Below are 16,453 nucleotides of genomic sequence, written 5' to 3'. Positions count from 1 at the left end.
AAATGTCTAAAAGATTCAACACTATGGCAGACATATGGTTCAGGACCACACAGATTTTGAGTCGGCACAACAAATTTTATACGGTTATTACAACGGACCACACAGATTTTATTTTTTTTAGAGGAAAGCGCTGTCCCACAGGCTACTCTTTTACGACAAAGCACATTATATCTTTTATTTGCGCTTCCCAAATTAGCACAAACCAGGCCTTTGTTGAACAGTTTAGTAAGTGGTTTACACCTACCCACTGAGCCTCGCGGAGCACTCACTCAGGGTTTGGAGTCAGTTTGGATTTAAATTGCCTCGACTGGGATCCGAACCCAGTTACCAGCCTGTTTGCCACGACGCCACCGAGGCCGGTAAATAATTTTAATAAATATATATTATACTTTATACAATTAATTTTATTTTCCATTTTTTCAAAATTTGACCAACAGACCAGAAAACTGTTGAGTATAACGGGGGGGGGGCCATAACGGTCACTAATTAAACAATGCTTGGGTATTTTTATTTTATTTCAATATATGAAACTGTTGCAAAGAAGTCAAACGATTTAACAGTGAGTTTTTATTACATACAAAAAAAACTACTGCTTTGTGATTCTTGTAATAAGAAAGTTAAGCCTCGTACATGCTTAATACATTTTTCTCGTTCCAACCAATGTAATGTGCATATAAGAGACCACTTGCTGCATTAGGAAAAATGTAGCGGATTTTCTGATGACTAAACTGAAAACTTTATTTACACTCTGGCCGTATTTCAACGGCAAATGAGGTACCCATAAAAATATAATTAAATAAATAAATGACAAGATATTCATTCGTCATAATAATACAATTAGTTGTGTCCAACAATCCCATGGATTTCTTCAAACTCGTGACCAACAGATAAAAAAACTTGTTGAGTATGACCATGGGTTTAAGAAACTGCTGGCAAACTGGAAAAACTCCATTACTGTCACTAATTTATAAACATGCTGGTCTAGACTGGCAACACTTTTCTTTCATCTTTAAAAAAAGGACAACACATTATGATTTGGGGGCCATCACTAATTTCGTTATTTGTACACAAAAAGCATGTTCTATTTGTTAAAGTTATTCTGACTAGTGTTACAATGATCAAATGTGATCAATAGAATTAATGGTATCAATGCCGTGGTTCGTTAAATAAAACAGACGTTTTGCTTAATACAATTTGTGCTCGTTCCAACCAATGTTTAGACATGCATGATGAGAAAAGTCTCAGTGCTGCATTAGGAAAAAAGTAGCGGGTTTCCTCTGATGATAAAAAAAACGTTGTTTTTTTTGTAACGACACCACTAGAGCACATTGATTGATTAATACATCGGCTATTGGATGTCAAACTATAGTGGTGCAAAAACATTTTTTTTTTTTACACACAGCGTATAAAAATCGTTAAATAAAGCAGACGTGTTGAACTGTGCAAAAATACAAATATCACAGATAGATTAAAATAAAGTTTAGAGTAAAGGCAGTATCACGTAGAAACTGTAAAATAAGTTCTGGACTGGAATCAAAGTGATTAGACATTACCACTGATATGTTAAAAGTCTCAGTGCGTGCTATCATGTCTGTGTAAAAAGTCATCAGTACTCTTTCCCATAGAGATAACAACAAAAAATACGTGTAGGACGGTCTTTGTAGGATTGGTTGGAAGAGATATACAATTAAAGATGTTATGGAGTTGACCCACAGTTATGTCAGTAGCACCCCCCCCCCCCCCCCAAAAAAAAAAAAAAAACACAACAACAACATAATAATAATAATAATAATAAAAATAATAATAATAATAATAATAATAATAATAATAATCATAATAAAAAAATAAAAAAATAAAAAATAAAAACAAAAACAAAACACAAACAAATATTTTTAAAAACAACAACAAAAACAACAACAACATCCGTTTTCAGTCTCCATTTTACATTTTTAATGACTATCGTACTGGGGGGATTCCAGAGGGGGTACTTTGTATCATCTGTTGAGCGCTGCTAAGGCTCTAGTTACCCTATCATATATATATATATATATATATATATATATATATATTTACGATAAATTTACTGACAAATGACATCTCGGCAGGAGCCCTTTTGAGCAGACAAAGATCCAAAGAAAAAGTATAAATCCATGTGCAATTCACAGTGATAAACAGCTCTTATCTCCATGTTAATTATACAGTAAATGACTGATTTCGATTGCTCATAGGACTGACCGAGATTTGGAAGATAAATCAATGGTTGTTTTTCTTCCTCCACCCATTGTTCTTGTAGTCGACGCCTATTGAATTTAAAACGCGGTTGAATGATTCCCGGTGAACCACGCACCGTACGTTCACTTGTCGCATCAACCTTTTCGTATCAATACGCGTGATACATCCCCCGTGATAATTTGGACCTCTGATGACCCAGTACGATTTGACAGAAACACGTCTGTTTGTCCCGTTCACTCGCTCATGGTACAATGATTTTATTGCCAACACAATGCAATCAATGAGTAGTAACAGAAAACACTCTTCTGTATATCGATATCAATAATGTAGATGTAACGACGGGGATTTGGACGCCATCTCTTAACCTTGGTGGGGAATACTGCAGAGAAGGCCTCAACGATCGTTTACAGATATATATATATATATATATATATATTTTAATTGACATCTAACCAGCAATTGAGTTTCTAACGTGATTTTGTATATACGAATTTGTTTAGTTAATTGAGGTAGACAATGCTCGGAATACTTCTATTTTTTGTGCTGGGATTTATTGATATTGGTAAGTTGCAATTGATTATTTGTATACTATTATAAATATATACACAGAGATTATTATATGTGCGTTAGTGATGTATCATATTTATTAAATGCTCTTTTTTTTTTTTTTTGCTAAAGAGGTTATTCCAGTGAAGTTAGGGGAATAGTACACGTCGGTATCCCTGGAAACCAGGAAAATGTTTTTCGTATTTTCTCAATGAAAACGTAACATATCGTCAGCCTATGGAAAAAAAAAGAATTATATAACAGAAATGAATTTAAAAAATATTATTTGATCGAAAACAAAAAGAAAATATGTTGTTATTCGAATTCTTGTTCAAATATTATTTAATGAATTAATTTTTGTTTATATAAAAAAATCAGTTTATTCCATTGCTTTGAAAAGCTCTAAAATGAGTTACGCAATTATGCTACGAGGCTGACGAAGTATCTTATTGTTGTGCATTTAACGCTTACTATCCAGTTATTTTGTCGGTATTAAATCACACATAAACATAAAATAAATAAATACTGTACAGGGTAATGGTGGAGAGTGATTTACCCTACTGAATACATAATATATTATTATATATATATATACACATACATACATATACATACACGCACACGCGCGCACACACACGCATACGCACACACATGTATACATATACATATACATATACATATACATACATACATATAAACATAATTTTTTTTGTATTAATCAAAACATTGTCAAATTTAAAACGCACGCACAGGCACGGCGGAAGTAAATGAAAATTTGGAGAGGGAGTCTGGTTGACATAACGAGGCGCGTAGCGCCCGATCTTCTAAACAGGTCCGAAGGCAAGATCTCCCTCAAAAGTTTCAAAAGTATAATGTAATTTCTTGCATTCTGCCAGTAAAATGTATCATGATAAATGTGAATAAGAAGGAAGGAAATGGCTTATTTAACGACACACTCAACACATTTTATTTATGGTTATATGGCGTCGGACATATGGCTAAGGACCACACAGATATTGAGGGAGGAAACCCGCTGTCGCCACTTCATGGGCTACTCTTTTCGATTAGCAGCAACGGATCTTTTATATGCACCATCCCATAGACAGGATAACACATACCATGGCCTTTGATGTACCAGTCGTGGTGCACTGGCTGGAGCGAGAAATAGCCCAATGGGCCCACTGACGGGGATTGCTCCCAAACTGACCGCGCATCAAGCGAGCGCTTTACCACTGGGCTACGTCTCGCCCAAAATGCGAATAAATGCAACAGTGTTTAAATTGTTTTTTCATGATGTATAATTTTGATATTAATATATATAATGAATTTATAAAAACAAGACTTTAAGAGGGGATGGGTCCGGAGTTATTCTGGATGTCCTGAAATGCAATTTCCTGCATTCTATAGCTTTTCACAATGTTTAATTTCAATATACATGTGTGGACACTGAATATATAACTATACAAGACTAGTATGTACCAAACTACTCAAATGAAATATGAATGAGCAACGGTATTATTCAGTAAACTAATTCGTTGCAGTTATAACCGCAAATCTATCATTTTACAAGTTACTATGTATAGGATTTTCAGTTTGTATTTAAAATTTTAACTGAATTTATGTGACTCACCTGTTATAATGTCCATACTCTAGAAAATTGTGAAAAGCAGATGTCCTGACATGCCATTTCCAGCCATTCTACAAGTATAATTCATTAAGAAATATACAGACAAATGCCAATAACACGTTTTTGATAAAGCTCCCACTCTCTGTTTGGCTGTGCCTGAGGCACACGTTTCTAGGAAAATGTAGTCATAACCCAGTTACATTACTAAAAGATTACGCTGTCTGCAGTACATTTCACGGACTGGGTCAAAAGTAAAAAACCCAAACAGTATTAGTGAAACTAAAAACCGTGATTTTAAAAATCTTTCAAAACCAGCAAAAAACACACGTCAGGATAGTGCTAACTAGGTGTAAATACCCCTCCACACCAGTTCCACCCCCCCTCCCCCCCCCCACTTGACACGCTGGTTACGGGCCAGAACATTGTTTAAAGTTTGTTTTGTATAACGACACCACTAGAGCACATTGGTTTATTAATCATCGGCTATTTGATGTCAAACGTTTGATGACTTTGACGTATAGTCTTAAAGAGGAAACCTGCTAAAAGCATTCATTAGTAGCAAGGGATCGTTTATATGCACCGTACCCCAGACAGGATAGCACATACCACGGCTTTTGATATATCAATTGTGGTGCACTGTACCATTGTAACAATAAATTTGTTCAAAACTATTCATATTCCACGGTGTACAAAATTTACATTAATGACTCCGTGTTAGGTTGCTGTTTGGGTGCGGTAGGGCGTAAGCGGTTTCGGCCGATAGTTTTGCCTGGTAGGAGGCCTCCCCACCCCGGTGCGCCTGCCCCATGGAAATCCGGCCCGGCTACCGTTGGGCTTAGCCCGGTGTTGGATCGCACTCTGGATTGGGCGCAATGAACCCTTTGTCCTCCAGGGCTACGAATACTAATATAAGGTTTATTGTTAATAGTATTATTATATATATTATATTTTAGACTAGCCCGATCGAAATTAGCACCAGATAATATAATACTAACAGTACATAGCCTGAATTAATTGTTTTCATCTTTGGTGCGTTCTAAATTTATATAGATATATAGATATATATAGATATAGATATAGATATAGATATATATATAGATATATACATATATATATATATATATATATATATATATATATATATATATATATATATATATATATATATATATATATATCTATATATATATATCTATATATATATATATATATAATATATCTATATCTCTATCTATATATATATCTATATAGGATATATATATATATATATATATATATATATATATATATATATATATATATATATATATATATATATATATATATATATATATATATATATATATATATATATATATATATATATATATATATATATATATATATATATATATATATATATATATATATATATAAATTTAGAACGCACCAAAGATGAAAACAATTAATTCAGGCTATGTATTGTTATTATTATATTATCTGGTGCTAATTTCGATCGGGCTAGTCTAAAATATAATATATATAATAATAATATTAACAATAAACCAATAAATCTATATATATATATAGATATAGTGATATATAGTAATTGTAATTTTAGCCCTTCCCTTATTAGGATAATTAGAACTTGGCCTTATTATTCAAATTTGGTAATTCTCCCCATCAGCCTACTACCTTCCTCTATCCCCTTCCCCCTAACCGCCATGGAATCGTGGACTGGCTATGCCAGAACCCGAATCCATGGTGGAAGTGCCTGAACAGTAAGGATGTGGGTACGTTAATACAGTTCCCTTCCCTTCTCTCCCAAACCGACCGCGCATAAAGCGAGCGCTTTACCACTGGACTACGTCCTGCCCCTGCTCTAACTGTTTAAATATTTAAACAATGCTTAAGACCCTGAATTTAGGGGTTTTTTTTAACGAAAAGCTACGTAAAGACAACTGGTAAAGAAACAATCAACAGACAAAATGTAATTTAAATACTATATGCCTCAGGGAATTGCTTGCAGAAAAGAGATGTAACATGAAATTATTCACTAATTTATTCTGATGAAAAGCCATGTCTTTGTAAGCTTTGATAATTCCTTTTACAGCTCACGTTGGCTTTGAACGTTTGTTCATATATTCATTGATTAGTCAAAGGTTTTCAAGTACAAAGTTTTAACGATGAGTGCGTTTGACATTCCAAAAGTGACGCATACCGATACTGTTTTTGTTTATGGTCTTATACTATTTTTGAAGACAAATTGTCTTTAGTATCGTTGTTCCTTACGTCAGAAACAAATGGATCAATAAAACATTAATTGTTTCCAATATTATAAACTGATTTGGTAAAAAAAATATACACGCTTATATTGACGTATACTAGTATTCTTTACATTTCAAAAATATGTTTGAATAACACAAAAACTCTTACATCAGTAAAACAGTTTTATCAAAGTAGCAAAATATTAAAAGTCGTGTATCGTGTGGCCGCATCAAAATATGTGATCCTGGGAAAAATATGTTGTACATATTTATAAATGGATGAATAAATATCACTTACCTCATGCAGATTGTACATGACTTCGGATTGATTGATGTTACATCACCAGTAATTCTGTGTGAGATGATATTGCACCTCTCTCTCTCTCTCTCTCTCTCTCTCTCTCTCTCTCTCTCTCTCTCTCTCTCTCTCTCTCTCTCTCTCTCTCTATATCTATATATATATATATATATATATATATATATATATATATATATATGCATAGTAGTACCTTTGTAAAAAATAATGTTTTTGAAGTATGGTGTTTTATGGTCCTTTCTTATCTCTAGGGTCAGGTGAATTAATTTCAAATTCAAGCAGCGATCTTTGCAAAGGGTTTTTATTATTTTTATCAACTGTTTTTCGGAACAGTGTCCGATAGCAATGGCTGTCATGTTACGGTGTTGATATACTTTGTTTTCTTTTAATAAAAAATCGAAATATTTTATACGTGATAAACATTTACCGATTCATATCTTTGAGTAGTCCATCAAAGAGCAAAATAGCATGAACATGTTTCATTTCTTTTAACAAGGAACACTAAGAAAGCTTCCAATTGCCAGGAAAATAGACTATTGAACGCAATTATTGCATATTCATACAATTAAATGGAAACAACAATAGGAGTTCAAGGGAATATTTGTTTAACGACACCTCAGTACGTTTTAAAGCTATTTCGTGTTGAATATGTGATTATTTACACACTTAGTCAAAATAAACGTCATAATCTTACGTTATTTACCGTTACGGTGTTGACAAAATTTAACAAAAACACAAAAGTTCATCTCATTATTGTTGATTAGCTATGTTGAATTGCCAAGCTAGCTTCAAAGCATCCATTTATGATGATCTCAGAATGAATCATATTCATTTAGTTCATCAATATATTAATTATGCCCGTTACGGTGTTGACAGAGAATAAACATACGCAGTGACCCATACCTTTTTCGCCTGATCATTTGTAAAAAAAAAACCCCAGAAATGGACGACATTTTCGCTAATATCATTTGAAAATATTGTGGTTTCCTCTACTAGGAAGGAATCATGTAACATGTCTTGTTCTATCATTATACATCATAGGTTGTGTTTGCTGATCGGCGTTACGGTGTTGACGTGCTATTTGCAAAATTAGTAACAGAGAAGGATAATCTTGTAAAATAAACCATACATGTAATTTCAGCCTGAGAATACATGTTTTCCATCTTCAAGACTTTATTAAAAGGGATATTCCTGAGTTTGTTGCAATTTTAAAGATGTTATCGATTAACAGAGACTTTTTGACGACTGTAATTACATATCAAATATATTTTTTCGGTATGAAATATTAGTGGATGTATTTTAAACGTGTTTCTGATCGTTCTAATATTTGTATTAGGTTACATTTCATTTTATTTCCTAAAAAAAATTGTTTTCGTACGTACGAAATTATTTGAAGACAAAATCCAGTTTGGGCTTCTTACAAATATTAAGACGACCAGAAACACATTGAATATACAGATACTGATATTCTAAACAAAAAATATATCTAACATGTAAGTTTAATCGTAGAAATATTTTATTAGTCGGTAACATTTTACAATGCAGCAAACTCGGGAATGTCCCTTTAATATACTGAATGAAATCAATTTTGGGTTATTTTGATTTAGGTTCAGACTCGTGGTCTTGAGTTGTAGCATGGCAATTTCAGGTTGTTTACACTATTGCATCAAACATTTGTTAATAAATTCAGGTGCCTTTGTGCTATAAAAATGTTGTGAGTTTTTAATTCATATTTAATTATCTAAGTGATGGTTATCTCAGATTTCTTACTTTTATCAATTTTAGGGGTGGGTAACGCAATATGATACCTTTCAGGAGTTTGTGTGTATATATATATATATATATATATATATATATATATATATATACACACACACACACACACACACACACACACACACACACACAGTCAAACATCGTTATCTCGATGTTGAAGGGACCGGATCAACATACTCGAGATATCAGTAGCTCGAGATAAACATAATAGTTTCCTGATGAAAATTATCCCAAACATAAATTTATGTTTGCAAACTGTGCCAACATAAAAGAGAACAATATTACAAACCAATGACTTCTCAATGTGGCCTTTGATTGCTTTGCAACTGGATTTAAAGTCCTCTCACATAACATGACTTGTGGTGTAGGCTAAACCTGCTAGTAGGTGGTCAGTTTTTGTTGTTTCGATCCAGTTTCTCACAACATCAAGAGCATATAAAGTCTCCGCCGTAGTAGGTTGTTTTGGTTGGGCAATGCTGTCATTATCAGTAGCATCATTGTCGTCGTCGTCAGGTGTTACGGATCTTGCACAGACTATTGTGTCAATAATGTTGTCATCATCATCATGCCTGATTGATCATGCGTAAAGCATCGAGTACACTGCAGATATGCTTCTTTAATTTTGTCAGCATTTTTATCCAGGTAGATAGTGTGTTTGATAGAATAGAAAATTGATTCGATACTTCTAACTTTTATTTTATATTCTGATCAACAGCACTAATTGCTTCTAATTTCGTTTCTATCGTCCTAACGATTACTTTTCGTTTGACGCCCGTGGGTTTGTTGTTGTTGTTGGGGGTTTTTTAATGCTAGATTCAACATTCCCCTTAGAAGGGCCGGGACCTTCAACATGTGGTTCATCTATATGTTACATTTTAATAATGCTAAACTTTGCACTGGTTTTATAAATGTGGAATGCCCCTTTTCAAATCAGGCCTTGGGTTTTTGTTTTTATTAGACCACTCGGCACCAGAAAGGGTTAGCATATTTTGTTGATATAAATCTCAGAGAAAATTTTATTCAACTTTCGGAACGATCTCTTTATATATGTATATATACAAATATTTCATCATCAGGCTGACCATAACACTTCAAGCGACTTGTAGGAAAATTAAGCACCCGTAACGCACCATAGCCACGGTTGAACAATGTATAAAACTCACCCCTTGCAATCCAGTGGTCACTGCAAGGCACGTGCAATGACCTAGTTGGAACTCGTTTTAATGCTGGATCGACTTCAGCCAGACCGAGTAGAAAAGGTTTAAGCGCTTCTCGGTAAACCAAATGGCCACGTCGGGAACCAATAAAATAGTTCGGGAACGTTAGCGAAACGTTTGCTGGTTGAACTTTAGATTGTATTTCCGATAATGCCCGATGGACCTGAGATTCAGATAATTTAGTAATAACGGTGCAGTTACTGTTTTAATATTTAATTATAATCTGTTTTCAGTTCACAAAGTATATTTTATTTTTATACAATTAGGAAATAATTCATATTGAAAAAGAAAATCCAATATAGTCTACGGCAAAAAAAATTGCCGCAGAGAATGAAAACCTCCGCGGCAATCTTCATGGCATTGCCGACTGCCGCAGGCAATCGTTGCAACGGTTTATATATATATATATATATATATATATATATATATATATATATATATATATATATATATATATATATATATATATTGCCAACTGTCCTAGCGCCTATCTGTAATCAGACGTAATGAGCAGCCATCTGTCTCATGCGACCAACGGCCACCTAATCTGGATCCCAAATCGTTAAGATACCTGTATTAAGTGGCCACAGTATTACGCGGCTATAGTAAATGTTTACTTTTTTTTATAAAAAGGTTATTTTAAACAACAATAGTATAACTCTACCAAAACTTGAAAATGCCCTCAAACATCTAAAAGATAAGAAATCTCCAAGACTGGATGGTATTACTAATGAAATGCTTTAACACCTAGGCAATACTGCGCTATCCAAGCTGTTCTCAACCTAAGCTGGTCTGAAGGTAAGGTGCCACAAATCTGGAAGGTGGCGACAATGATCTAAAAGAGGCGATGCATGCATACCCATCACTGACTCTGTCAAAGACAAAGCATCAACCACCGGCTTCAAGCAGTTCCTTGACACCGAGAACATCATTACTGACTAGCAGGATTTAGTTCAGCAGCACAGAAGACCCCACCTAGAGCGCATTGTATTTCCGAAGGTTGTCCTTGCCTCCTTCATCATCTGCAAAATGCCTTTGACAAGGTTTGGACAGATGGCCTGCTAGCAAAGCTTCAAAAAAACGGTATATGTGGCAACATGTACAGGTGGACCAAGTCTTATCTTCACAACCGAAGGGCGAGAGTAATGGTAGACTGCCAACAGAGCAAGAAAGTACTCATACGCCACGGAGTACCTCAGTGAGGAGTACTGTCACCTACTCTCTTCATCATCTTCATCATCTTCATCAATCACCTGGTCACACAACTACCCAAAGGGATACATGCAGCATTATATGCAGATGACCTAGTTTTGTGGTGCTCGGAGGCGTATGCAACAACAGCAACATACCGCATGCAGCTTGCCCTTGACAATGTTACATCTTGGACTCGAGACTGGTGCATGACAATCAACAAAGACAAGTCAGCTGCCACTCTTTTCTCACTCTCCACAAAGCAGGAAGCAGGCACCCTCAAACTTGATGACACGCCTTTCCAGTATAAGGACCAACAGACATACCTGGGGGTCACTTTTGACAAGAGACAGACCTGGAATCCACATGTGGCGAAAGCCGAGGCCAAAGCTCGAAGAAAACTTGCCATAATGAGAACCCTAGCTGGCACCAAGTGGGGTGCTGATCATAACATACTGAAAAGAGTCTACCAAGGAGCAATCAGACCCCATCTTGAGAGCGGCTCCAGTGCTTGGTCTACAACAGCACAGTCACATCAACAAAAACTAGACAGTGTTCAAAACCAAGCGCTCAAGATAAAAACTGAAGCAATGAGGTCAACCCTCATTGAGAAAATGGAACAGCTCACTGGCATCGTACCCCTCAGCAAACGCCGGGACCCCAAGCTCATGATACAAGCCACTAAGTTGACATCTTTTCCACAACACCCAATGAACAAGATAATGAATGACTATCCCTACAACAGACTCAAAAGAACTAGCTTTCATAAACACAGCAAATCATTCCCAGATAAAATCCATCAAGTTAGTACTGTCAGTTGCATTCCACCATGGGAACCACAAATGGACAATTTAAAGATCTGCACAGTGGTCAAACACCTCACCCCTGGAGAGGAACACAGTGAACCATACAAACGAGCCCTGACACTGACCATGATTAATGAACACTACCCAGAGACATCATGGACACAGATATATACTGATGGATCTGCAATAAATGCAGTGGAAAACGAAGAGGCTGGAATATGCATCATGGACCCTAGTGGCTACCGAGAGGAGGCACATTTTCCTTCAGGGAAACACTGCACAAACTATGCAGCAGAGGTTGAGGCTCTCATTCATGCAACCCACATCATCAGCACTAGAGAGGAGAACTGCTCACATGTCGTCTTCCTGACTGATGCTCTCTCTGCCCTCCAGGCTCTTGAAAACAACAAGCTTGACAGACTTTCAGAAGCCCTACATCCTATCAGCAGTCCCTGCTCACTGTGGCATACCAGGAAATGAAAACGCAGACAGACTGGCAAAACTGGGTGCAGCTAAAGAAGAGGATGATGACTGAGTGACATACGAAGAGATGAAATCCCATATTAAATATCTCTATAGACCTCCCAAATAAACCAATGATTATTACCTGCTGTCCCGTCAGGAACAGGCCATCATTTTCCGACTAAGGACTGGACACAACAGGCTGAACCAGCATATGCATAAAAGGTTATCGACTAACAGAGACGTTTTAACGATTGTAATTACATATCAAATATATTTTTCTGCATAAAATATTAGTAGCTCTGTATTAAACGTGTTTCTGATCGTTCTAATATTTGTATTAGGTTAACTTTCATTTTATTTCCTAAAATATTTTTGGTTTTCGTACGTACGAAATTATTTGAAGACAAAATCCAGTTTGTGCTTCTTACAAATATTAAGATGACCAGAAACACATTGAATATACAGACACTGATATTCTAAACAAGAAAATATATTTAAGTTTAATCGTAGAAATAGTTTATTAGTCGGAAACATCTTACAATGCAACAAACTCTGGAATGTCCCTTTAAATTATATATTTCATTATTTCTGAAGAAGGAGACATGTTGAAAGTAGAACATGCATCGATTAATAGGCAATGCACAGGGTTTCTGACAGAAATGTCTGGGTATGGCACTATGGAATTGAATATCTACAATGTGTATGCTGAATGCAAACGCAGTCGACAAGGGTATGGTGGGCCTCCCCAAGAAATAAAATCGGTTAGGTTTAGAGCTAGGGCTACGAAAATCATACAGTAATGATAAGAGTCATTAATTTTGTCAAAAGGTCAACTTTGAAAAATAAAATCTGCCAACATTTTCAGTATGGCGCCATACCCGTTTTACCCTTGGCAGAAACCCCGGTGTTACAGCAACAGTAAAAAATAAAAATAAAAAGGTGTGTGGGCGCATTGCCATAAAGATCAATAGTATGGTCACGTCGACATGTCACTGAATATGGCATTATATAATGTTTACGTTGTAGACAATCCATGGTAGAACGATTTTATGGCAAAGTCATGTAGGACACCCAGCGAGCTAATTAATCAATGATTCTTAATTGCAACACACTTTTACATATTGACCTAAAAACATAATAAGACTATGCACAATATTATACACTCAAAGGCAAGATAAAAACCGGGTTTTTATTGAACTGCATTTTATTAGAGCAAAAAAAAAAAACCCAAAAAAACACATATTTTATTTAGTAATATATTTGATGCGTCATAAAAAGGTGGGGCGGTTTTCCAGATTACCAATAGTAAGCACGCCACGATGTTATTGCTTTTGGAAGTAAAAACAAAAAAAACAATAAATCTAAGTGCACGATATAATTAAATTAGTGTAAGTGGTTCAATATCTGAACATGCTCATCTTGATATTTAAAAAAAGAAAAAGGAACTTGTTTACTTGTTGTCAGATATACGACAGAGAATGTATATTGTTTAAGCTATGATGGTGGTTATTTTTTGGTATAGGAAAAGAAAGAAATGTTTTATTTAACGACGCACTCAACACATTTTATTTACGGTTATATGGCGTCAGACATATGGTTAAGGACCACACAGATTTTGAGAGGAAACCCGTTGTCGCCACTACATGGGCTATTCTTTCGATTAGCAGCAAGGGATCTTTTATTTGCTCTTCCCACAGGCAGGATAGCACAAACCATGGCCTTTGTTGAACCAGTTATGGATCACTGGTCGGTGCAAGTGGTTTACACCTACCCAATGAGCCTTGCGAACCACTCACTCAGGGTTTGGAGTCGGTATCTGGATTAAAAATCCCATGCCTCGACTGGGATCCGAACCCAGTACCTACCAGCCTGTAGACCGATAGCCTAACCACGACGCCATCGAGGCCGGTTTTTGGTATAGGTGTTTTATCAAGAAGCTGTGAAGCTGATCGGCCCCAAGAGTGTAGCTAAAAATCATACACGCTCCAAATGTTTCGTGTCGAGTATTATCTTTTGCCTTGACATGACAGACTGCAATTGTTATCCTGTCACTCTCGTTTCATGTTCTAAAGTAACCAAAACCCAAGACAATAAACACGCAGAAATAATGTATTATTAAAGCAATTATAATGAATGCTAATCGAAATACTGCGTCGAAAAAGACCTACAGAGCAACAGTCCGAAATATTTTCAGACGTCCGGCTGTAAAATTATGTAATAAAAGCACATGCCACAATATGTTCAGTTTGGCGGACTTGCTTAATTGATATATGACCAGGGAATTGTCGATGGCCATGCGTGTCGCATAAACAATAACGAAATCTATAACTATGAGGACAATTGCAACACAGCATCAATAATATAATCCACATGGAGGGAGGGAGAGAGAGAGAGAGAGAGAGAGAGAGAGAGAGAGAGAGAGAGAGAGAGAGAGAGAGAGAGAGAGAGAGAGAGAGAGAGAGAGAGAGAGAGAGAGAGAGAGAGAAATAAGAAAGAGACATATATATATATATATATATATATATATATATATATAATTCCATATGGTTATTCTGACACTGTTTTTTTAGAGGAAACCCGCTGTCGCCACATAGGCTACTCTTTTACGACAGGCAACTTACCACAGGCAGGATAGCACAAACCATGGCCATTGTTGAACCAATTATGGATCACTGGTCGGTGCAAGTGGTTTACACCTACCCATTGAGCCTTGCGGAGCACTCAATCAGGGTTTGGAGTCGGTATCTGGATTAAAAATCCCATGCCTCGACTGGGATCCGAACACAGTACTTACCAGCCTGTAGACCGATGGCTTGACCACGACGCCATCGAGGCCGGTATAATAAATAAACACAGAACGATGCCTCTTTCTGATAAAATTACATAAATATCGCGCAGTGAATGTAAACAAATAAACACTGAACGGGGCCTCTTTCTGATAAAATTACTTAAATATCGCATAGTGTGTAGACAAATAAACACAGTACGAGGCCTCTTTCTGATAAAATTGCTTAAATATCGCACAGTTTGTAGACAAATAAACACAAAACGAGGCCTCTTTCTGATAAAATTACTTAAATATCTCACAGTATGTGGACAAATAAACAGACAACGAGGCCTCTTTCTCATAAAATTACTTAAATATCGCACAGTGAATGTAGACAAATAAACACAGAACCAGGCCTCTTTCTGATAAAATCAATTAAATATCGCACAGTGAATGTAGACAAATAAACACAGAACGGGGCCTCTTTCTGATAAAATTACTTAAATATCGCGCAATGAATGTAGACAAATAAACACAGTACGAGGCCTCTTTCTGATAAAATTGCTTAAATATCGCACAGTTTTTAGACAAATAAACACACGAGGCCTCTTTCTGATAAAATTACTTAAATATCTCACAGTATGTGGACAAATAAACAGACAACGAGGCCTCTTTCTGATAAAATTACTTAAATATCGCACAGTGAATGTAGAGAAATAAACACGGAACGAGGCCTCTTTCTGATAAAATCAATTAAATATCGCACAGTGAATGTAGACAAATAAATACAGAACAGGGCCTCTTTCTGATAAAATTACTTAAATATCGCACAGTTTGTAGACAAATAAACACACAACGAGGCCTCTTTCTGATAAAATTACTTAAATATCGCGCAGTTAATGTAGACAAATAAACATACAATGAGGCCTCTTTCTGATAAAATTACTTAAATATCTCACAGTATGTAGACAAATAAACACACAACGAGGCCTCTTTCTGATAAAATCAATTACATAAATATCACACCGTGAATGTAGACAAACAAACACAGAACAACTTTGGTTACCAGTGTCGGTGACGTTATGTTTAAGATATGTGTACCTATGGAAACCGATTTCAGCCAAAAGCTTCCAAGACTCCTTGAGGACCGGTGAGGTCAGCATACCGACTTCTCTATCACTAACTATTGGCCATCAGTCTTTGTGCTACTGAGACCTATTTGCTAGATAGCTGAGCTAGGCGACCGTGATAATGTGCTGGATCT

At 35.8% G+C, this 16,453-nt stretch overlaps 1 protein-coding gene across 1 annotated transcript in view; it reads left to right on the top strand.

Annotated features, from left to right (window-relative positions):
• Positions 1-2,620: 2,620 nt before the first annotated feature.
• The window catches only part of LOC121373951 (sushi, von Willebrand factor type A, EGF and pentraxin domain-containing protein 1-like), a 47,757-nt gene continuing 33,924 nt past the window's right edge, over positions 2,621-16,453 (top strand). Inside the window, exon 1 of the mRNA XM_041500799.1 lies at positions 2,621-2,794. Within this exon, the coding sequence (XP_041356733.1) occupies positions 2,749-2,794 (46 nt within the window). The 5' untranslated portion in view covers positions 2,621-2,748. The remainder of the gene's footprint in view (positions 2,795-16,453) is intronic.

The sequence above is a fragment of the Gigantopelta aegis genome, chromosome 6 (assembly GCF_016097555.1).
Source record: "Gigantopelta aegis isolate Gae_Host chromosome 6, Gae_host_genome, whole genome shotgun sequence".
NCBI classification, from domain to species: Eukaryota; Metazoa; Mollusca; class Gastropoda; order Neomphalida; family Peltospiridae; genus Gigantopelta; species Gigantopelta aegis.
Note: the sequence above shows the minus strand (reverse complement) of the source record. Positions and strands in the feature narration are given on the sequence as shown.